General features: G+C 39.1%; 1 protein-coding gene across 1 annotated transcript in view; it reads right to left on the reverse strand.

The window, feature by feature from the left end:
- Positions 1-25761, reverse strand: part of SDK1 (sidekick cell adhesion molecule 1) — a 407922-nt gene that overhangs the window by 97803 nt on the left and 284358 nt on the right. The window contains exons 15-20 of the mRNA XM_085300428.1: positions 25542-25682; positions 21851-22032; positions 13584-13699; positions 10392-10584; positions 6966-7064; positions 1226-1417 (exon numbers count right to left, since the gene is read on the reverse strand). Of these exons, the coding sequence (XP_085156554.1) occupies positions 1226-1417; positions 6966-7064; positions 10392-10584; positions 13584-13699; positions 21851-22032; positions 25542-25682 (923 nt within the window). The remainder of the gene's footprint in view (positions 1-1225; positions 1418-6965; positions 7065-10391; positions 10585-13583; positions 13700-21850; positions 22033-25541; positions 25683-25761) is intronic.

The raw sequence follows: 25761 nt of genomic DNA on the forward strand, positions 1-25761 counted from the left end.
ACCTTCTATGAGGAAAAATCTGGAGCCTAGATTAGATCTTTGCCTTGCATCAGTCAGGCTTAGAGTGGAGTTTACATTTTTAATATTATCTGAATTATCAACAAAAGCAAGTCCAGGAAAGGGACCAAATACAGTTTGTTTAGAATGAATTCCCATTAGCACCTGCACTGATGAGTAATGGAAATTACTATTAAATAAACCGTAGTCATTCGTAATATTGTAACTGTGTGAAAATGCAGCAAGCAAAGAATGGACAGCTTTTGGCATATATCTTGAATATGCAGAAATACACAGTATTACTTAATTCTTGCTTCACATTTCTGGGACCTAACYCTGCCCAAATAGGATAATGCTGTTATCTGGCTAACAGCCAGGATTCACGGCATTGATTGGTCTGAAACTTGTCACAGTTGCCTAAGACTACCAAAACAAAAGGCAACTATACGATAGATAGAAAAGTTCAAAAATACCAGAAGAGACCTGGCACACCTATGAAAATCTGGATTGTCTCACCAATGATGTATGATAACCACTCCACCTTRGAAAATTCTACTTATACAAACCAGGAATTAACTTGGACTGCTTTTCTGAGGTCCGAATTGGCTTTTTAGGTTGCTTTCCGTACTGGACAAGGGAGAGTGCAGAATTTCAAAAACCACAAACAAAATGCTAAATCTTACAATTAACAAGTCTCAAATGGTAAATCCAGACACTGCAGTATTGAATTATTCCAAATCTTTCTCAGGCCACCATACCACTTCTTGTGAATAAGATTTTAGTTTCATTATACAAATGTCTTCKCATAGGTGACATAAGTTCTACCAGTTACAAATAGAAAAACACGATCTTTCCTTTTAACAGCACCCAAACTCTACTTTTTTCTCCAAAGTTATGTTTTTTAAAATTGATTCAGGCCTCCTTCTTATGTTATTTTATACAATTCAACAGATTCTATAGTGTATTCGCTTCAGCACTTTGCTACTTCTGTCATCCCTACAACAAATTTTTCATGTGTATCAGACACTCTCAACTTTTTGGCAATTTCAGAGAGTGCTTCATGTTATTTTTTTAAYGTCTTTTAAGGATCAAATTGAAATCATGTTGTTCAGAATTTCAATGCTTTAAATAAAACCATTTTTATTATTACTGAGCCAAAATCATTTATGACCTTCAAGAATACAGAAGCAGAGTCATGTTTGAATCTGTCCCATGTAGTTTCACCAACCTGGGGGCACGCCAGACGAGATGGTGGAGGAAGTGACCCATCCGCTCCCTTTTGCGGTCACAGCTGCCACCTCTATTGTGTAGGTGGTGAGAGACGAGAGCCCCGTGATTTTGTACTCGAGAGTTGTGTTGGTTAACGTGCGGGCAAGACGAGTTTCGTTCCTGCCATACACCTCCCAGGAGATCTGGTAGCCTGAAAAACAATTATACTGGAGTCAGGGGGGCCTGTAGCAGTGATTAGGTCTAGTTTTTCTTCAAAAATGCAGTTATGCAATAGACTGGACACTAGATAAATTGTTGCTTCTGTAATATTTGTTCGTGGTCAGTGATGCTATGACTTGTTTCTTACTCTACTCCATTATGGAAACCTTTTATAAACAGAAAAAAAAAAGTTTATGTTAGTACTAGCTAAAATACCCAAGTTTTCTTCTTATACTACTAATTTCTAATGAGCAGTTGATATAGSGACCCACAGGATATCATCTGCTCATCAGAGTACAGATGGGAGAGGATGCAGACTCTCAACAGTCTGTCACAGTTTCTTTCGATGAATGTACAGGGCACTCTACGAAATGGTTAGCAGTCCGGGGAATAATCTCTCTCAGAAAGATGGGCTTTCATTTCGTGAACTCTATAAAGCGAATAGGAAGAAACACTGGGAAACACAACATCTTCTCACCAGCTGGAATATCTAATTAAAGACCAATCTGCACTTAGTAGGGCTACTTCTTTCCTAGGCTGAAGCAGCCATCACTGCTGTACATCYAGAAATACTTACAAATTAGATAATAATGATGATCATGTAGGAACATTGTGGGAATCTTCTAGGAACTGAAAAATCTCTACTCCCCATTGCTTGTTCCTCTCACAAACCCTTTTGCAGGGTGAATCATTATCTTTTCTTTCAAAACCATCCTGCAGCCAACCTATTGTCCAAAACTGCATTCATCCTGACCTCCATATCATTCTCATATCATAACCAAGTTCTAATACCCTTCCCTTTTTATCACTTTTGTRACCGTTTGCCTTCCAAGAACTTCTGAAACTTTATTCAGTCTGATTTGCTCAATTTTGCCTCCAAATCTGCTTGTTCTCCTCCTGCTTGTTCCTACTTTATTCTCTTTYGAACCCATCTGAACCTTACTGTGCCATTCTCCAGAGAGTTTGTCTGAAAAGTTTGCTTGATTGCAGCTTTCTTTGTGATTTGGCTCTGGGGAAAAAAATACACATAGCTCTTGAATGCCTATGAAATGGCAGTGAGTGAAAAGGACTAACAGAAAGAAACCCTGTGGAGCAAACTGCGCATGAAGCAAGCTGGCTAGTGAAACTCCCTATCAGGTTCCCTTTCCCATCATCTATGATGAGGAATTCAGACCAGCTGGAGTTTTTTTGTTTTCTCTCTCTCTTTTCTTTTTAAACTGTGATAAACTGATTAGCATGTACAAATTAGAATAGCAGAACACCTTATGGTATTCATCAACAGGGAAACATCATCTAAGGAACCGAAAGCATGGACAGTCAAACATTGCRACACAGTTTGAAGGGTGTGAGATGTTGGCCTCCCTCTGGTGCCTGCTACCACCGCTGACAGAGATTCGCATTAACCTGTCTTTGCATGAAAATGGGCTTGCAGTACTCACGTAGTCCTTAATTACGTTTCAGGTGACTGGGCAGTGATAAACAGCTGAGGGATGATACTTAAACCATTTCAACTACACTGCAACCACTTGTTTGACTGCACGTTCCCAAGGGAAATGGGAAATAGAAACTCCTAGAGGTTAATCCGGCATCAGTTTTAAGTGTCTGAGATGTCCCATCTATAAAATGGGACTGCATTAAACCAGCGATTTCCCAGTGTCTCGGAGACACTGTGGTGTTCCAGAGCCGTCTGCAAATRCTTGAGAATCATTTACTGGATACAGCTGCTCAAGTAGAACAGACAAGATTACAACCTGACAGAAGATTATGAGAAAACTTAAGGACTCTGTTGACTTTATTACTGGTGGGTGAACAGAAAGCTAGAGGAAGACTCTCCATTATAACAGATGCTCAGTGAAGAGGCATGAGGAGCTGTAAACAGAACTGCCAGCACAAACTCCCATTTCTTTCAAGAGCTGAGGGAGCGATGCTTGCTGCAGAGCGGGCAATGTGGAAAGCAGAAGGGTCCAAGGAAGCTGCAGCCGTGCACGGTCCCACTTCCCAAACCATGGCACAGCAGCACGTCTGTGCGTGGTCCCGGATGGAGCACAGGCTGGGGAAGGGTCGTACAGCAGCTCATCCGTCTGCCCAGGAGCAACCCTGACAACCCTGCTAGGCCCACTTCAACCCCCATGTGTAGGCTGGGAATTTCACCTCAGGAAAAACAAAAATGAGTTGTTCAAAAAATAAATAGCTAGAAGATAAGCAGGGGTTTTAACGCTCTCCCTTCCCTTTTAAGACTTCCAAAAAMCAGAGTTTAATGTACCAGGCACTGGGCAGTCTTGATTGAGAGAACTTCCCTCCCATCTAGATACGCTTTGGATGTACATCAAATTTTGGTGATTATTCTCTGAGTATTTTATGTTTTCTCTGTTGTGACCACAAGGACAAGACTCAGCATCCCTGCCCACCATGCACAGAGTCTCTACATACGTATTTACTGCAAAAAATTTCACCAGGAAAAGCATCCCAAGCTCCCATGTAAACTGAAAGAAAAGGCCAAGAGGCAGTATTTACTCTGGCTATTTCAGTCCCAAAAGTGTAATAARAACGCAAACAGAAAATACATACAAACATACCAAACAGGCACAAAGTCAAATGTAATCATGCATAACAAAAATAGATGAAAAAATGCTAAAGGGAAGGAACAATATGAGCAGTATCCCCAAGCAGCATTTAAGCCACAATGACTGACAGATGGGCCGAACTCTAGGACATGTGGTTGGTAAAAATGTGCTGTTTGACAGACAGGATCTCCGCCAGAAATGAGCACGGGGAAGTCCAGCAGGCCCRGGCAGAGCGCGTTTCCTCCGGCTTCGGTGTGAGCGAGAACAGGAAAGGTGCCGCAGAGCCTTCCCCTACGCTCTGGCACTACACTTTCTCCATAAAATGCTGCCTAAYGGAAACTAATGACCAGAGGACTTTCAGAAATAATTTTCTGTTGATCTGGAGTAAATTCTCTACAAGAGAGCAGTACACCCAATCACAAACTGTCCGTCCACATCCAGGTCCTCATAAATCAGAGTTTACGGAGAGAAAGAGGAAGATGCTGAAATTCACAGCGAGAGTAATGGGCAATTCAGCGGAGCAGGCTGGCCGCTGCAGCCCTCCCGCTCCCTCTCTTAATTCCGGGCCACGGAACAAGAAGTTACAGTAAAGAYATCAATGAGCAGAAGCGATGAAGAAATGCCTTCCTAAGCACTCAGATCTCCCTGTATAAACCTCTGAGCTACTCAGGGGCATGAACAATTTTGCTCTTATTTTCTTCTAGCCTAAAAGCAATGTGCGCCAGTAAGGAAAAACTCCCCTTTCCTCCCCCTCAAGCCTTACTGGGCATTTTTACACCTGTATTTTTTCACGAGCAATAGAGCTGCTTGAATTCCTTCTTTTCAAGGCAATTTGCCAGGAGTATAACCAAGCCKTGCTCCGCTGGGTCCCAGCTCAGCCGGGGAGGAGGCAGTTTGCTCCTACTAGAGCAATTTTGCAACACTAAACATATCGTCAGAAGCTTTGCAGAGGGCAGATTGCTAATTGCTGTGTTAATCAGGGGCTTCTGTCAAAGCAACACCGAAGCATTCAGTATCTTGTGCATAATCTTATATTTGTATAGCCCCTTTACACTGAGGAAACCTAGAAGGGTTTTCACGTGGGTTGGGTCAGGGTATTAATGGTTTGTACTAAAATAGTGGAGGCAAGAGAAAGGTCAGGGGCTAGACTGAAATAGTAGGTATTCATACAGCAAATGCTCCCCAGTATTAGGATGGAGTTTCCTTTAGGGAACCACTCCCGTGTGGGGCAACTCTTCACGGGAAACTTTAACACAGTAGATACGTTGGTAACAGGAACTAAAAAGAATCCGATTCCAATTCATAATATTATTACAAAATTTAGTAAAGAGCACGGTATTATTTAAATCAGATAAAGTGCCCAGTACTTACGAAACATGATATTATGGTTGTAAATAATAAGGCTAAAACATTGTGTTATATATTTTGTTTTTATATTTCAGATGAACTCTATACAATTAACTGTCTTTAAACAGTGAGTATTAAAAACAACTATTGTTTGTATAACTCATCCTCAAATTCCTGCCACAGACTAAAATAGGCAAATTCTCCTGCTTCAAATTATGCATCCAAAAGACACTTTGCACTTGAACAATTACTCGTCTATTAACAGGTATATACAAGGGGGTGTAACAAGGATGAATACTAGATCATCTTGCTTAGAGAGCTAGATTTGGATTTAGGTACCTAAATTTAAGGGCTCAGGCTTGAAGGCTTTGGCCTTCGTCACTGAATCAATACTGCTCTGCTTTCAGAAGTAATTAGTTTTTGTTCTTAAGCCATTTAAATCAATGCATATTTCAGGAATGCTACCATAGTATAAAGGCATAAGATGATCTGCATAAGGGTTCCATATACACTATAAGCAGCATGGAAGACATATGCACAACCGGTGCATATTAGGGATATACAGGAAAAACACGGAAAAAGCAAGTCTCCTTACAATAATTAGCACTATCAAAATTAAAATGCTTCACAATATAKTGTGATATATTGATATAACACTTCAGTGCAAGGACTGATATTTTACTCCTTATTTTTTTCTCATTTTTTAAAAACTTTAATAAAGATTAAAAAAAAATGCAATGTTTTAATGTCAATGCTCTCAAAACAAAAAGTTTTGATCCATGTGAAATATTCTTCTCCCTTCCAAACTATGTTTTCACCTCTAGTAATTTAAAATTTGAAGGCTATCTTGAACTTTGAAATTTTGAAGCCCTTTGTTACATGGAAAGCCCATCCTGTGCAGTGGTAATATTTTCCTACCTAAAAACTATACGCTTCTGTTGACAAAAACTAGGATTTTTCTCAACTATGATTTCCTTTATGAAAAACAATGAAGTAGCTGATGTTGCATCCATACTGACATAGAATATAAAGATAAATAGCATGGAGCAGTCAAATGGCAAGTTCATCAAAAGAGAAACAAGAGAGCTCGGTACTGTTATGATGGTTTGTACAAAATTAAGTAACGACATGCAAATTCTGCAACAGAGCCCCTCTCTGGACCACTCGATCAAAAATGAAGGATGTTGCTGATCTGGGGGGTTGGTCCTCACTSCAAATCCTACCAACACCAATGCAGATTTTTCAGCTGCAACTTCAATATAGGAAAACCCAAACTTTGGAGCAAAGACCAAACAGTTTCAGAAATTTTCTAATGCAGGTGGAGATCACGGAAGATTGAGCAAGACTGAAGATGCAATGGGGAACTGATTTCTAATACAGACTGCCTTTTCACCAACTGCAGTCATGAGCTGCTGGTGATTGGACCCATACTTTCTGTAATGCACCCTAGCTGACATTTCAATCACCCTAAAGAGGAAGAAATAGGAAGCCAAGGAAGCCAGCACTCACAGTAGCCAGTTCTCCCTAAATGCTCTATTATGCCAACATTTTTTTTTTTACTGCAATGATACATTCTATCCCATGCACCTTGAAAAAAAAAAAAAAAAAAGGATAACAGATGATACTTGCCTGTAATGATGCCATTTTTTTCTACAGGTTCTTGCCAGCTGACCTTGAGAGATGTGTCCAGAATTTCAGTAAAGCTCAGGTGTCCCACAGCTCCTGGCTCTGGTAATCAGAAAAAGAAATCTGTTAACAGGAGAACCCCACTTACTTTTGATCTGATTCATGTGGCAAGGTTAGGGCTGAAGAAAGAAAACACTACGCCAAGGCCAATGGAAGCCTGCTGGAAACATCAGTAAGAGCTGCAGGGGGGAGGAAAGAACGCAAGGTGTTAAGAAGCTCTCTGGCTATCATCACATAAATTATTTTATCCAGTCCTCATCCTAACTGTGGTGAGGACTAAAGAGAGACGCGGCGGGAGGCTCGCATGCAACTTGTTCTCTGTCTCTCTTCTTGATCTAATCTAATTAGAACAATCACGCTGGCTGAATCCTGGAAGCGGCTGCACGTGTTGTTTTCCCTCTGCTGCATGAGGCTGTGTGTACGTGGGCTGCTGCAGGGGCTCGTCTCCCCGGTCCCGGCTCTGCAACGCCGCTAGCCAAACTCTCATCTGCAAAGAGCCTTCTGCCTCTGCAAGGTCAGTGCAAGGTCGGAGTTACTGAGCCAGTGCTTAGACAAACTCTTTCAAAACATCTCTAAAAATGTCCAACATAATGGCAACTATCTTCTGCAAAACGAATACAAGTGTGTGAAACTTTTAAAGGATTTTTATGATGTAGCTCAAGAGCTCTTAAAAACTTCAGCTCCCTAGCGTGCAATGAAAGAGCATAAAACGGAATGACTGTCAAGAATATGCCATTCTCCTTCAATTTTTATCTTCAAGGAAGACATCCTGACTGATTTTTGATCCAACTGCTGTTCTGCCTTCAATCGATGTACTGGAAAAAGGAGTTTTTGTTCACTTTATATCCACTGTGCTTCTGTCATTGGATCCCTGCCTGAGTATCCTCCAGCTCCACTGACATCAGTTGGCAGTTTCTCTGCTGCAATTTCGTATTTTGTTTCCTCTTCACTTTAGTCCAGTTTCTCATTCCCCTCCAGCTATGATTAATAATAATAATAATAATAAAAGGCCTGCCAGTAGATTGACTGTGACCACATCTGCAATCCTAGTGAAGAAAACTTCCAAATCCATTCTGCAATATCTACTCGTCAAAGAATTATGGAAAGARCTGCTGATCTGGTAGCAAGCTCAGGAATACCTAACCGGAGCACAGCAATTGGACACTATGCGGGAGCAGGCTATCTGCAGACACTCAACCCTCATACAAAGCTTTACTCCCGTTAGCTCCCACAGTYGCAGGCCAATTTTAACATCAGAATGAAAACCAGGTGCAGGTTACACCAAGCCAGGACACATTGCTTCTGACTGGCTATCGGATTATATTTGACCTACAGTTCTTCAATGAACAGGTTGGTTTGCACCACTTTTCTTGTTTTAAAGAAACGTCTGCATTTCCTATAAAGCCAGAAAATTGCCACCTGAGAACATGAATGACAGTCCTTTTAGATCTCTTTTTCCCACCACATAAATCCTAAAGCCACTTAGAGTCACTGAGTTCTCTGCAAAGATGCATTATACTATACTACACTTATCTTAATGAGTATCTTCATCATCATCACAAAAGCAAGGGAAAACAATTCCGAGGGATCTAAAATAAAAAAAAAAATACCTGCCCATCTCTGCTAGTGAATCTTGCAGTACACAGCCTGACATTCTCACCCAGAAATAAGTTTTAACAGACAGAAGTTTGGCTTTCCTTAGTTTCAGGGTTTGTGATGGAATTTTACCYCCTACCTTCCACAAGGTCTCTAATATGAAAGGCTCATTGCTGCAGGCTTTCCCCCAGCAGAAATACTAACAGAGTCTCTTTTCTCTACCCAGCTGACTAATCTTCACTAAAGCTTAGGGGTCTCATATCTTTGACATCTTACTCTTCGGGAAATTTCACTGAATTAGCCGCTGGGTTCAAACGCTGTTGGAGGGCGGGGGAACAACAGTAAACATCGAGGCAGACCGGCAAATACATTTACAAATCATGATTGCAAAAACTCTCATTTCCTTAGGAAAAACAGGCAAAAATGTTGTACTTGCACACATGAATCCAAAGCAATATTTCACTTTCCTCTGTGCTTTCTGCTATCACCCCAAGTAAACATGTATGAGGTTATATTAACAGTGCATAGATTTCTGATAGTTAATTTGCTATCTCTGAGATCTTCTAACAATCCAAAGGTTTAAGTCTAGAATCTGCTTTTTCTGCACAGGTCTAGCATGTGGAGGAGATGGACCACAACAGGAAAATCCATGGACAAGTACTTAATTTTCTTCATGCTCTTTGAAGAGTATCTCGTGAACAATTGAATTAGCACTTTAAGCCTCACTCCTATGAATATTAATGCAGTCCATAATCAGATTTTTCTTTACGGGAACATTGACTAACCTGAAAGATCCCTATTAAGGCAAAGTAGTACTTCTAAAAACAATACCTTAATGGCTGTAGTAGATGGTTTTTATTCTGATTTATCTGTAAATGGGAAGCAGTGTTTACGATGCTCCATGAAAGGAAGAAGACTGAAGCGCTGGTCAGAGCCAAGATCACTGTGGACACGCAGTTAGCTACGAAGGTCACTGCAACTTAATTGTTATCTATATCATACACATGCTGGACCTATTCGTTCCAAATGCGTCTTGGGCAAACACTTCCAAGGGACCACAGAGGTCAGAACATTCTGTGATGCAGCAAATAATTCATACGCTGAACTATCAAGCTCATTTTATTTCATTCTAAAAATCTGACTCCAGTTTTGCAGAATAAAGGTTACTGTGCTATTCTGATCTTAGCTCTTTTATTGTCATACAAATGCTTGTAATACAATATAGCTATATTTTCAGTATAACAGAAATAACAGAAGGAAACAATCTTAAATTAATAATGGAAATTCACATACAAGTATTTAAATATTTAAGTTTCAGGAATGGCYTGATCTGTAGAAATACTGAACTTTAGCACTGTCCTTAACCTCCACAGGAATGTTCTTACGCTCAGTTCCTGAGAAGACCAATTCATATTCATTTGGATGCCTAAAAATGGATTTAAGAGCATAAGGGTTCAAAAATACATAATCARCTTACTGTGTGTTAGCTGAATCAGATTATGGTGCATTCAGCTTCTGACAAATCTAAGAAAAATCATCTAGGCCTAGACCACAATGAAAAAAATATTGRGTGCCTTGCACTTGCCACAGGTAAAAGAACACCTGCAGACAATTGCCCGGGCTCACCTGACGCAAAATAACTTGACAGGACATGATAACCCAATTGTGAAACCACGTCCTTGTTTTAAGTGCCCCAATTTTACAATTCTGGCCTTTATACACAGCCAAACAATCTCCCAGCAGCAAAGTTCCCTACCAGTGCTGACTACTCACTGTCTTCAAGGGTGCGCAGGAGCTGGGGTGTGCTTCGTGGTCCATCGCCAGGTGTGGTGAAACACAGAACAGAGGCGTAGTAAGCAGTGAATTTCTTCAGGTTGGTGATGCAGCCACTATGAACACCATGAAAATCTGGGGCAATGGTGACCATAGTCACAGTCTCTGGTGCATCCACTGGCCATGCAAGAAGCTAGAAAATTTAAACATTGATGAACTCTCATTAGATGTTGCACTTATCTGGAATCCAAGTGTGCTCRACTGTCAAAACCAGCTTAATCTGATTGAAAAAAACAAGCAACACTGTTAAACTAGTGTCAGCTCTAACACTGAGAAGATGAGTGTAACATTGCTACTATGTTAACTGAAGGGATGTGTATAATACTTGTGGTGGGGGATATACAGACACCATGGTGGTACTGCAATTTCGAGTGCTGGCTACAGAACAATGCCAAAATTATTGCAAGTGGTTATTTATATGACATGACTCTCRTTCCTCTCTGGGCTGTTATGACCAGCCTGGATATTCTCTGCCTCTGAAAGGAGGATGAAGGAAGAAAAGAAATTCCAGTGCTACCCTGAGCAATGTACTTTGTCTTTCCCTTGGTGCTCCTTGAAAGATCCCACTGCCTGGGGAGGGTAGCGGGAGCAGCGAGAGAGGGAATCCTCCTGACATGCCCTTGCACAACCTTGCCTAAAAGGCTAAGGTTATTACAATGTTTGATGGTCTTATGATAGCCGTACTGTGAACAATTCAAACGGTTCTGGGACTACAGGAGAATAGAAAACTTCTAAAAATGATTATTACAATCTTCAACATCAAAGTCCCCAAAATTAGACTCCTGAAGACACTATCACGCATTAAAAGTAGCCTGCTTATCAGAYGTGCCCAATTCTTCCAGATTTCATTCATCACAGTGCATTTTCTAGGTAATTAATATTTTTTAGAGTATCTTATATGCAGGTACCTAGATGAAGATAGCTATATTTCTGGCAAATGACTGGTATTTTAAAACAATTTTTAAAAATCACCTTAATGGGTTCGGAATCTAAAGCTTTAAAGTGCTTATGAAATTTTTATTTTGTCCAAAAACCCTTATCTTGTGACTCATATAAGCATGTTAAAATTCTAGGCCTTACTCAGTATCTCTGTAAATCACGCTACTTGCATTGATTCCAGGTTCATAAACATGAATAGATGCCTGAAATTAATGAGCCATATTTGACACATTTAACCACTGTCTATAGTTTCTGATAATCAGAAAGCACTATTAGAGGACTATAAGGAGTAATTTTGTTAGGAGTATTTCATATTTGAAAAAGTGCACTTTACAACTTCTTGAAATGCAAATAAATTTCAAAGAAAAGATAAAAGTGGAATAATGGTTGACGTAATAGTAAGTTTTATTTTCTTTTCTAAATCACCTTTGTGGATTATAATTGTCATTTATAACTTCTAAGGGCTGTACTTCTTTTTCTCAGGAATATTTCATTGTGCATTCTTCAGGAAACTTGCAGAAAATAAAAGGCGAATGCTTCTGTCAGTTAAAGGTCATAAGGGGTTTAACCCTTTGGAAAAGCAAAGACCTAACTCTGACTACCAGTAATTTATAAATCATATAAAAAATACGCAGCTGAAGTAACTGTGACAGAAATGTTCTCACACAGTCTTCATAATGCAATTCAAAATCCCCATGAGGAACAGAAATGGTAAAGCTCTCGCAATCTAATGCAGTTAAAGAAATCCGAGTAAAGAGAAATTTTCATCATTTCAGAACAGTTTTCCCTGACCACTGACAGCTACAAATAATGATTTTAGCTATTTTGTACAATTGCTAAAGAAACTCAGACTTAAACTAGAAGTAGCTGTTCAACAAAATAGGGATTTTTATACTGAAACTCTCTGTGTTTGAATAAAACAAAGAGTAAAAATCTAAAACACGGCTTTTGGAAATCTGACCGAGCTCACCCTGTTTGGACTTCCAACAGAATAATACACTGAGTTTCAATCCACAGAGCCCTCAAAATATTTTTATTCTCCAGAATTTGAACAGAACTCAGTTATTACTTCTGGACTGAGGTTTCCAGACACACACTTGCAGGCCAAATTCCCTATTAATCACGTCATCCTGAAAGCTGGATCTGTCTCTGGGAAAACCAGACAGCTATACATCCGCATGTATACGTTACTTTGGCAGGGGGATTCTGAAACCACCACTGTTCTCYGTATCTATCAGCATGAGAGATGTACGAATCCGGACAAAAATACAAAAACACGCATGCACTTCTCTGTCCCAGTTTCCTCCTCACTTTGAAGCGTTCTTAGACAAAGATCAAGTCATCTGAATTGGCTAAAATCCACCTAAAATCCCACGATCCACAGCTTGCCTTTGCACTACACATTGTTTTCAGCTCAGCTAACATTCCCTCCTCCAGCGGCTAACCCTGCTAATAAAACACACTCGTCTTCCCCTTTGTTGCTCTGCGATTCCTACAAGATTCCTCTTTTGTTCTACGGAAGTTTTTAAGCCCTTCGTTTATCAAGTCCATACTGATGAACCATTGAAGGAATTTCTATTAAGCAATTCTTCCTGAGAGACAGAAATAAACCACTTCAGCTACCTTCTTAGCATACACTCCACTGGTCAAAGTACCAGCAAGTGCTTTGTTAAGCGCTCGCTGCTCTGCGTACAGTAATAGATATTGCCAGTTGCCCCATCAGCAGGGACTATTCACGCTAACTCTGTGTCATCAAGCATGATTAATAAATTTTTTATTCTTATCTCTCCCAAATCATCACAGTGGGAAAGTTAAGACAAACATTTAGTGTGACATCTTGGTTCTTAATGAAATGAATGGGAATTTTGTGTTTTGAGTCAATCTCAAGGTTGATTTTCAATGGCACAACAATGTATCTCGAGTTTTGGAAACTCTCTAGGAAAACAACAAAGGATTAGGACTTCTAGACCATGACATATTTCCTTCTCCTCTGTGAGGACTTGCATAAATCAGCAAACATTTTGTTAGGAGCAACAACAGCTCGGTTTTCTCCTCTTTTTACTCTTTTAATATACCTCTGATAGTGAAGAGTCACATTGGAGATACACAGCTTATGAGATTCAAATTCATTTCGTTATATACCAAGACTGCATAAAGCAAACTTGAAGTTAGAGAAATCTTGTTTCTATTTACCTTGTACCCTTGRTTAATACCATTGATGAACTGCTGGGGTGGAGGGTTCCAGACGAACTGAATGGTTGTGGAGTTCACGGCTTCCACTTGCACATTTTGCGGTGGAGCTGTAGGTACTGGTCCCGGGTAGCCCAGCGGCAATCAAAATAAAACAGAGGGAAGAAGACATTAGGGGACAAAAGAGAAAGATGAACACAGAACCTGCTCCCTACTACTCACAAGTCACAAAGAATACCAGCCTCGAGAAAAGGAKGCACTTCCTGTGATAGGGCAACCGATAATGATTTCAAAAGAAAAATGGTTATTTCCCATTTTGTACTGGAGATTATTTAAGGAGAAGGGATTAAATTATTTCTGCAGTTTTTTACGCCACAGATGTGTTTCTCATCTAGACTTGAGACAGAAGGTAGGTAATGACAAGTGGACACATCTCTCTCAATTATCCACGACTGCACAGAGAATGAATGGTTTCACCATGAAATTTGAGTCCTTTAATTTCCCAGAACAGACAAGCAAACATGAAGTTTGCACGATTAGAAATCTAATTGTGAATTATAATCTGGCGACAGCATCTGTTTATTATTTGCTGCTGCTTAGAAAGTTACGGTCAGTCATATCCCCCAAAAAAGTCTTGGAAATTGAGGATATTCTCATTTTATCTGATACGATACTCATTCCTGTATATTGGTTCAATATACACATTTTAAATCAATATATCTTCAAACCTACTAGAGACTGTAAAAACACTTTATGTCAAGCATTTAAATAAACAGATTTTTTTTCAACACAAAAGAAAGTATGGAACATAGAGGTATATTGGCTTCAAAGAAAGAAATAACACCAAAGTATTTTGCCAGCTAACATAATGTCCCTTAAAGTATCTTCCAGGCAATTTCTTGAACTCATTGCTTTAGGATGTCATTTTTGTAGTTCATAGATGGAGGAATACTAATAATCAGCTTAGAGTAAACTTAACTGAAAAAAAAATTATTTAAAATAATTAAAATATTTAAATAAAAGCCTAATATCCTTTGAATCCTAAAATTAAATTTAATAAAGCCCCAGAAATATTACTATTGGCAACCATGTATATTTGTAGTCTGTGAAGAAGGAATAAATCAAAAGTCTCTCCAAAGCTTGAAAAATGTTACTGCTTCCTCTTCCAAGGGAAAATTTCTAGTGAAGCCCAATGACATATGTTTCTAAAAAGTATCTGCAATTCCCACTGGGAAGTGCTGGTTTGCTCCACACTTCTCCAAAACAGGTCAGAAGCTTTTAAAGTTTTAAAGTCTTGTGGAAGATGAGTCTTTCTATAGGGAAGAAATAAAGACTTCACATTCAAAATGTAAAAATGCCCCTTTGTCCACTACAAGTTACGTATTTGTTGAAGCGGACAGAAGGGAGCATTAGRTGGGCAGAAGCTACCACGAGAGCACAGACAACAGTGGTAGGGCAACGTCCATCAGTCGAAAGCATCCACAACCTAGAAACAGCCACACAGCTAAGAGTAATCCACAAAGAGATCAGGTCTAAAATAACAAGAACTTCCATTCTCACGCACTGTGTCACTAAAACTCCTTCATGACTACAAGACTTGAAAATTTAGCTCTGCGTATTTTTTGTACCTCAAAAACTGCATGCTATTCAGAATTCTTTTGCCCTAATCTAAGACCCAGTATCACAATTTATGAACTATACATAATAATTAAGTTCTAAAAACAGAATTTATCTAACACTACTCTAAATTCTCATTAGTATCTGGGCCTTATTTCCTGCTGTATACTATAATTCCCTGTATGCTTTTGGAAGTTTAAAATATTATCTTAATGACCTGTAGACATCATAAAGTTTTTGTGGTTAAGAGATTCACCAAATCATCCTGATATACAGCCTTATATATTAATGTCATTATATACTCATAATGAGCTGCTTTGGCTACATTCCCCTACTAAATATACTTTTTTCTTATTCATGTGCTTTAATGAAATCTGTTCATCATGAGGGCCATAAGATATACTTAAAGTTGCTTTGGTGTGCAATACTTTGCACAATTTATGGTTGACATGAGAAGATTTTGTTAAATTAAAATTCATACTTTCCTGCATATTTGCATATTGTATTTGCCAGAGATTTGTTACAGTAGAAGAAAATTATGTTAGAAGGTTTTATTTATTTATTTATTTTAATCAGAAAGTCATCTGGATATCATTGGCAGATTAATCTCCTTCTGTCATGAAGGTAAATCAGCTTTGCATCATCCCCCTCTCCACTCATTCCCCTTCTTTATGTTGTACTGCAATGTTATAACCCTATCTGTTGGTGCTGGGCTGATTTTCTAACATATAATTATACGGAAAATCTATACATAATGCAGATGCTGCTGGACAACCACATCTAAAGAAACGTGCAACTCTGGCAGTGATGGGAAGTACCTTGTTCAGAGAGTGTATGAAACGCGTCCAGGTGACCCGAAACCCGTGAGTCGGTATTACCACCGCTCCCAGCAGGACATTCCTACTGCCTTCATCAGTGCCCTAAAATACTTGCTAACATGCACACTGCTGCCTTCATTTCTGAGGGCCTCATTTTCTTTATTGGATGATCCCAAGGATGCTCTAAGATCAATAGCAAATTTCCAGGGATCTTAATTAGGCAAGGATTTTATTCTATGAGTTTGATAAGCCTTTTAGCTATGTTGACAGTGTCCAATTGAAAATACTGCAATTTTTTTAACGGAGGAAACAGAAAAAAAATGTGTCAGAAAGCCCCAAGTCTGCATTTATAATCCTTATGCATCACACCTCAAAAAAGTCCAGAAAAGCATTTTAGGATAAGTTTACCAAAGTTTTAGAAATGTGGATAACCAAATGCATCAGTCATTTCTTTAAAAATGTGAAATATTTTTCTTTCATTAGTGGGTAATTTCCTGAAACAATAATAAACCATTGCAGCACAAAGAGTACGTGCTATAAGAAGACAAATGATGAAAATCATGACCAGAAAACATAAACCCTTCAGAATGCTGGAAATCGTGATTTATATTACAATTCATCTTCGGACAACTTTATTGAAAAATCAACATCTGCATCGCAATGAATGCATTTAAAAGAGGGAAAGAACAYGGTCTGTCTAACATGCATAAGCTTAATTATACTGCAGAAGACATAATATAATGCATTTTTTTATAACTTTATCAGTAAAATATTGGCATTATAACCTCAAATTTACTTCAAAGTCCCAGCACAAAGTTCTCCTTTTTTATATTCTGGAATTAAAGACTTCCTTGGGTATCTGCACAGTTTTACATTTAAAAACATGAAATTTGAGAGAAAGCTAAATGCTGTATTTACCAAGTTGACCTTCTGGTTACTTCAAAATTCAAATACTTTCCCAAGATCATGTTCAGCAACTTGCTGCAGCTGCAGCTGGCCACATAAAGGATTTTCTAATTAACTATTAATTTTCTAATTTACTATTTAGCAGTAGGTGTCCATCCCTCTTTCTCCAAGTTTCTTGTTGTCAAGCCATACAGAAGCTACTGATGTCAAAAAGGTGTTTTGAAAGTAATCCCTACGTATGTACATGCTCATTTCTTAAATCTGGTCCTCATCAGGTTTGTGAGTATTCCGCGAGTCCCATGTCAAACTTTATGTCACATCTATCTCTCATTTCTGAACTGCAGATCAAATTGGTCAGGCAAAAGCAACCGCTCACGCCACCATTCCTCCCTGTAACGCTCAAACTCAAACCTGCCAGAGCTCAGCTCCCTGGCCGGCAAGTTAACGCCTGGCATCCAGTAGGAAAGGTCATGCAAGCACTCTAGATAAGAGCCATCAAAATGGTTTGGTCAACAAGATAATTGAGAGATGAGAAGGCATTAAGGTTAAGCATGTGTACATGTAATTATTCTGTCTCTAGCTATGTGCAAATAGCATGTAAAACCTGCACAGATTCTGACAGACTGGGTTTAAATACAGATCTTCAGCAAAGGCTTGCCTCATTCTCTCCCCAGCTCCTGACCTTTGAGATGCCAGTTTCCATGCCTCAATAAAGCAGGCTCAGAGAAGTGTAGATTTTTCTTTAAGTGAGGATTCAGTTACTCCTTTAACGCACTGGCACGAGGAGCTAAGCTGCACGGCCCCAGCGGGAGCAAGGGCAAGAGCTCTGCCTCAGAAGCAYACGATTCTCACTGTGGAGCATCTTCCCCTTCGCGCCTGGCCGACATCCTCTGCTGTGTTTTGAACTGCAGCAGGTGTGTATAAAAAGTGGTCACTACAATTCTAATATGCCAATATCTGAAATTCAGGGATGTTAGATTTGGCACTAACTGATGAGTTTGTTTCCTGCAGCTGGGAAGAGCCTTTTTTCTCTCTTATGTGCCTCTCATAAGGACAAGATTTTACCTCTTCAGGAAGCAGGATTTTGCAGTTTTCCCTGAATTCTGCTGTTAGCAAGAGCTGGGGACCAGGGGCTTCAGTGAGAACACTGCCAAAGCCACCTCTGCAAAAGCATCAAAAAAGAGAGAGAAAGAGAGAGAGAGAGAGAGAGAGAGAAAAGAAAAAAAAAAGAAAAAAAAAAGCAGTAGATAGGAAACAACACCTAACAGTGATAAAACTAAGAGTTATAAAATCCAGACTGCAGTCTGCTTCAGCAGCAAGAGCAGCTGGCCTTGGATGCTTCACTGCTGTAGGTAAATTCCCCATAGACAATGAATGAGCACCTTTATGTTGCTTTTGGCAAGTAAGTCTAAGAGAAAACTAAGGGAAATCTTGTGTTTCACCTAGATAAAATTGAATGCCTGCAGAGGACACTGATTATTCAAAGATTTCTTTTTAAAAAATATTTTCTGCTTACAAAAGGAAGTTTTCAATTAAAAAGGACAGTTAATTTTTTTCAGCTCCTCAGTCTCACACCTTATGAACCTCTCTACTTCACTTCCTACTGCTTGAAGACCATTAGACTTGCCTGAACAGACACATCTTGCTTTTATCCTTATCTCCATTACATCAAGACTCCTTGATCTAGCAAATATTTTGCTCAAATTTTCCTAGATTTTCAGGGTGTCTATGCACAGCACAATAGGCAAAGTAAAACAATGACAAACTACATGTTGAAGCCTCTGACCTTCAGGACATACAACCGGGTTTTGGGACTCTTCTGCTATTTGCCAAAAGAAAGACACAGCTCACTAATTAGACACAAAAGCAGGGTAATGCCAATGCAAGGAGGCTAATAAATGCTTTATCTCTGCTTACAAGCCTTGCTTTGCCTAAATCTAAGGCTTGGTAGGAGATTTTCAAAGAGAAAGAAGCTCAAAATTATTCATACTAATGAGATAGAAGGGATGAAAGATTCTTCTTTCCCAATCAACCTACAGGAAAASATAAGTATGTCCAATAATATATAACAAAAGAGAACATCATCACCATCCAGGAACACATCTGTGTGTCTTACAGAGCTACTCTTGTAAGAAAAAGTGATTGGAAAGCTTCAGTTCTCCATAGAACAATGTAAAGTCATGTAGGACACTGTTCATATAGGTAAAAACTCTCTGTGCARCAGGCTGGCACAAATCCCTGTATAAAGTGACATCAAAGTAAGGAACAGCTGGAGAAACTCTGATGAAGAAAGATCTATATATACAGAGCATAAAAGCATTATGCCGATCATAACTCAGAAAAGACTTTCAAGATTCAGAGACAGTCAAACTGTCTGACCTTAGTACTAGGATGTTCAGTGCTTTGCCAGTAAGTCTCCCTGACATTATATCTAACTGACATTATGTGCCAGTTTCTCTACAAGGTTAGATCTTCCAGCACCTTGCAAGTCTGGCTACAYGCTGAGAACCGATGATTTTCAAAGAGCTTTGAGTAGCTGATTAGTTATCGGTGAGCTAAAGCAACACCAGAGGACTAATAAGGGATCAATGAAGTGGGTTCTGGTATAAATCCAGAGTTTATATAGCCAGTCAATATTCATCATGACAAAGGTGCCAATGTGTTGATCCGCTCCCAGTGTTCTTTTTCTGCCAGGCTTTGACTGCACAGCATACGTGATTAATATGAGGTATTTATACGTGATTAATATGAGGTATTTCAGGTATCTTTCATCTGCAGACAGACAGGCTCTTGCCAGCAAAGCTCAAATCATTTAATGCATGTCAAAGTAGAGGTGGTGGTGGTGGTGGYGGTGGCAGTAAGGGAAGGGGATGGATGGGAGTGTGTGCCTTTGAAATTTCTCTCAGCTCATTTTAAGATCAGAATATGATTTACAAGGGAGCTTTACACCAGCTTTACACCATTGGTTTGGTTTAGAAAGGACATTCCACACCAAGAAAACTGCCACTGGCTTTTCTGGTCATTTCCCAACTACAAGAAAGACAAAGGAGCAAGGTTTAGGACAGCAGTGCATTCCATAYGGAGATGTGAGATTAATCTCGTTTAAGATTAGTCTGACATCAACCAGCCTCTCTTCTTTTCAATTCTAAATGTAAAAAGGCTTCAAACTCTTCAAAACAGACTGTATGCCTTAGGTGATGTGCACAGAACCCCAGCAAGGCATTCATTAGGAGTAATTATTCACTACTATTATCAAATATTGATTTAAAATAAACCAGAAATAAGTAGTTTTTCATCTGTGTCTAACCACCATCAAACAGTTAAGGATTATATAAAGATGAACAGGCCACTGCAGACTGTCATGCATTCAAAACATTCTTGCTTGTTAATACGAATGCAGGACTGACTTGCACTTAATTTCTAACAGAGGATTTATATCCTTATAAAAGACAACAGACAGCCAATCAATAAAGAATGATATTAACAGCACGTAATATCATGGGAAATTAGAGTCAATTGCAGGGTTAAAGAAAAGGAGTGTGAAGTCAGAACCCAAGTCTTAATAGACAGAAGGTTAAGGTAGCAGGATAGCTTAAAAATGTCTAAATGAACAAAGTAATGAATTATAAGCATATGCAGAAAAGAGATTCAAATTCCATGTGCAAACTAATTCTCCGCAGAGATCTGTTCTTTTGTGGGATTCAAAACATTAATCCTGGCTGTAAGGAGGAGACTATATGTAAAACATTTCAAGGTTTGCTACAAATACTTMTAGAAAGAGGTGGAGTGTGTCTAGCCTTCTCTAAACTGTGAGGTTTTAGACGTCCTAAGACAGAAAATGCACAGCTTCCTTCTTTAATTGTTGTGGTTAATTAGTGCTGCATGTGAATGATCTTATTTTAAAGATCTCCTCACCACTCAAACTGTATCTAATCACATTATAATGTACTCCTAGCAACAATTAACAAACAACTACATATCCTTCACTGATTATAAATTAACTGATGTACCATAAAACTGTAAGTTTTTAAAAGAATTTGTTTTATGACCAATAAAGTGGAGATCATGTACTGTCCAGCACTCAGAATTCAGCACAATCTTGTAATTATGGGAATATATGAAAGCTCTAAGGGCCTGGTAGTTAATTATCCTAAGGATTTTTATAACAATCAAGAGGCGTAAACATGCCTTACACTGCTTATAAAATGTAATTACATATCCTTTTGTTGATGTAATTTATACTCTTCTGAAAGCACTTACCAGAAAGGTGTGGAGGAGTCGTAGCATAAAAATAAGGGCTTTAAAGATCGTTTTATCTTCTTTTTGCAAAAATCTGTATCATTTCTGAAATGCTACAAAATCCTCTTTCTTTACAGGCTCTATTTATTCCCTCTTTCCAAAACAAACTATTTTGGGATTGGCAGAACTAACGAAGCTGGTATGCTTGGCATTTGTGTCCTAYATTGCATATACAGCCTCTGACCACCACAAAGCCAGTTTCTGCCATATTCTCTGTGCCTCTCCTATCAGAGCACTCTCAGCCCCTGCCTGTCACACCCGTTTCACAGCACCTCAGCTCTCTTCAGCATCTCTTCTCATAACTTTCGCTATGGTTGATTCTGACCTACATGTGTGCTAACATACCATCATGTGGGTCAACAAGAACAGATAATTTTTGCATTCAGCCACAGCTTTTTCCAAATTGAGATAGTAACAGAGTCTCTTCTCTTGCCTCTACATAGGTATTGACTTTCCTAAAATTTGTAGGTGTTTCCTATTTCTGATACCCTAAGCCCTTCATGAGATTTGATTGAACTGACCGTTCATTTCAAAGTGTGTTAGATGGGACCATCAGAAAGTGCAGCTGCTGCTCAGGAAACTGTGCTATAAGCTGTGATTCCATAGGATTTATTGTTCTGACTTGCTCACCTCCCTGTAATGTGTACTCTGTCACAGGTCTGCTGAATGCTCCCAGCCCAGCTCCATTGTAAGATGCCACCTGGATTTCATACTGGGTCCAAATGATAAGGTCTTTCACTAAGCAGTAGTTGATTTCAGCACTGGTGATGTTCTTATACTGGTATTCCCCGGGGAGCCCTGCCAAGCGATACCTACCATATGGGAAGAARAATTTAATGTTAATTAGATAATATCAATTATAACAAATATCTTGYGTAGCAAAATAGCTTCCTTTTTGAAGGGGCAATATACATTTACAGCAGAATTATACAAAGAATAATAAAAAATAACCAGAAACAACAGACTAACTCCTGATAAGACCATATCTTGTTTGACTGCTATAGTATTTATAATCTGATCTCATGAAGATTACATGCTCAGGGCTAAACAAAACTGGTATTTTATCCTGTTTTATGGTTGTAGAAAAATTACAGCTTTTTAAATGGGGCTTGTCTAGTAAAAGCTGTGATTTAGTACAAAAAATAGCCCAGATGTGATTTTTATCAGGGTGTTGCTGTAAATCAGTTTGAGAAATGCTTTTTTCCTTTGCCTCTGAAATCTGAAAAGGAAATGCTCAGAGGGCGCTGACCTTCCAGTTTCAGGCACTGCCATATTTGGCTTATACCAGGATTCATTTTGCAATATGAATAAAATAAGAACTGAATACATCTGAGGTTGAAGGAATGGCTGGAATTGGAAATTCCAGGAGGAAGGCTAATCCAAAAAATGATTAGTGGAAAACATCCTGAAAACATTCTCCTGCAAGGTGGGAAGGAGAATAACTACACACATTTTTCCTTGTAAAAACTGTGCAGAAAACAGAGTCTGTTTCTCTTTAGGCCAAAAAACTACAGGAAAAAAAAATTAAAAAATATAAAACAAACCAACCTTGCAAACCTACAAATGTGGAAAAAAGTGTTCGGTTTTCTTCCTTTAGGAAGATGGTATAACACATGCTTACAATATGCTAATCCATAACAAAAGAGAATAACATAGACCAAGTAAGGGCATGAGGCATTACTATTTCATGAAAAGACAAATATAGGAACATTCGGATTTTTATTCATCACACAACTTTTACGCAATGTTATTCATTCTTTGCTTGACAATAATCTCCAAAAGCTTATTGACACAGAACAGTTTCACTGGTATCTACATTGTAATTTTAAATTATCTAAGATAAACTGGTGCACTTCCGCACCAGTGTACTTAGGCAACAGTCTGTTGTAAAGTTTTCTGATAAAGAAATCAGTTCTTAATCACTGGCAGCTCCTCTCTCCTCTGCTGAAGAGTTGCTTGCCCAGCCATAATTTGGTGTACTTCGTATCTGTAACACTACTTTAGTGTGATTCCATTTATGAAACACAAATAAAGAATTATCAGCCTCCAGCTGAGTTTACTGAATGCCTTTCTCTTTTGCTATTTAATGCACTATCTACCTTTTCTTTTCTTTTGGTTCTCATCAAGGTTGTATGAGTGTTGGCAAAGTCAATTCTTTGTGCAGTACTGTTTTGTCTCACACCTGGCAGACAAGGTGTGGAGAGCTCCTGTGATCTAATCTATTATGCTGTTAGCACGGCACTCTTCTAAATGCAGCACTGCCAGGGAGAAAAAGGGCAGAGGAAGAAGACCAGTTCAGAAATGTCATGTCTTCATGATTTTTCTCACCATAGGCTTTGATGTATACTCTATATGACTTGTGCAGTGCACCTTCACTTTTAAAGATCAGATTTTCTATCATTTCAGTATCTTGCATGTCTTCAAGCTTTGGGTTTCTTGGCTGCACTGTGGTTTTGACTTTGTTATATTCTAATTCTACACAAAATCAATGTAGTAATACCCTTTTTCTGGGCATATTGYAGTCACCACACATTTTGACTTGGAATAATGTGGGACAATTGTGCTTTTGTAAGACAAACTTAAATTTCTGTCGAATAAATGCCTTCTCTGCTCTGTAGTCTAGACAAAGCATTTAGACATCAAAAATGTTCGCAGATYGCCCGTAATGAATATGATCACTCTCTATTAAAATGGAAAGTGATGTTATAGTGAGGACAGGAATCAATTATACTAATAGCTATGGCAGAAAATGCTTAAGTTAAACATTACTGAAAATGTTATACGGAGAAAGAGAACAGAACAAATTCCAAAAGCAGGAGACTRTGGGACTGCTTGCTCGGAGGAGTTCATGCTCAGAAGGGTTAAGAATCGTTAGGAATAGCTAAGGAATTAATTCTGTCTATAGCAATAGACTGCTTTGAAGCAAAGAATTGTATAAACAACACTTGTACCCCATGTAAATGGGAACCCAGATTTCATGACAAGATTCTGGCCATGGGCAGAAAAGCACCTTTCTCTACTTGTCACAGATGACTAGCACAGCTCTCAAACTGTGTCCAGCTCTTAAGGCCGCAGGCACTTGCACAAGCGGTACACTGCTATAATAGGCTCTGTGCAGGTGACAAGGAGATCACAGGCTTCCGCTCTGCCTGCAGAGAGAAGGAACTTTCTAGCACTATTTTGGGAACTCACCAACACTCTAACATCACAAAAGCAACTCCATCCATGCCACCAAAAGCGAGAGCACAGCATGAACAGGGTGTTGGCATTTATACTGTAGCATTTAGTTATCTTTCAGTAGGTCTGGAGCACACTACATTAACAATGTCAGCAGCCTGATACAATAGTGCATAACCATCACTTGGAGAGATGTCAGTGGTGGTGTAATGCTTGGGAGTTTCCCACAAAGATGTCTAATTTAGATAATATCTCCCTTACTAAAGGCAATGCCCTAGCTGGCTGCTAGCACAGCAGGATATGTAGAAAGCCAAGCAAGCAAGCAAGCTGTAGTTGGATTAGGTAGGAGTGAATAATTGATTCCTAAGAGATTAGAAAAGGGTTGTGCTCCGCAAAGTCTCTCCAGGTGGCAACACCTTTCCAACAAAATAAATCCTGTGAAAGCGGAAAGACTGGATACATGAAGGATTCCCAGTTACCTGTCTGAATCTGCTTCTTTTTAATAAATACAAGTGGGGCTTATTCAACTGACGATTTTTGAAACTAAACCAAAGTCTGCCATGAAGCACCTGACATGTCATCCCCTCTTTCCATTCTGTTTGGCACAAAACTGAAGTTTACTGATGCTGTTCTTGTTCTTCCATAATGCAGGATCCCTTTGTTCATGGTGTCTTTGGTAGGACAATTAACCTTTCTAGCAGGAAGCTTAGACTGTAATAAGTAGATATACATTTGCAATCCATAAGCTGCACTGTATCAACCCATGTAAACCCTTTTAGTATATGATGCTTCACTTCCTTTTGAAAACAGAAGAGGTCATCTGGACATGGAGAGTCTCCACAGGGAGCTAATCCACACAGGCAGGCCATTCAGAGTAGCTAATAGAGTAAAAAAGAGCCCCCAGCTTCCTCTAATGTAGAGGGACCAGAACCAAAATGCCTGSATTTTGTAGCCATTTAAACAGAGGCCACTTCTCATCCATAATACACAAGGGCAGCYGCGGCATTTGTAAATAATAATTAGTATATTAAATAAAATTGGGAATAGCCTTTAACACACGCTTGAATCACATTAAATTAGGAATACCCTCATGTGCGCATAGATCTAGCTCCATATTTGCTGTGTTAGGAACCAAGTAACTCACCTTAGGATGTAGCCGTGAAGAACTCCATTATGCTCGCTTTCCGGAGGAGGTTGCCACTGGACCATGATTGACTGATTAGTCCGCCCACTAGCCACTATGTTTTTAGGTGGGGCGCTGGGGGGCTCCTCAGGTAGCATCAGCCTGAATACAAACGGACATAATGGAAGTGGGCATTGACAGAAAATGATAGATAACATTTCTATTTTATGTATCCACTACA

Source organism: Rhea americana, unplaced genomic scaffold (assembly GCF_003343005.1).
Source record: "Rhea americana isolate MKP2758 unplaced genomic scaffold, rheAme1 scaffold_10, whole genome shotgun sequence".
Taxonomy (NCBI): Eukaryota; Metazoa; Chordata; class Aves; order Rheiformes; family Rheidae; genus Rhea; species Rhea americana.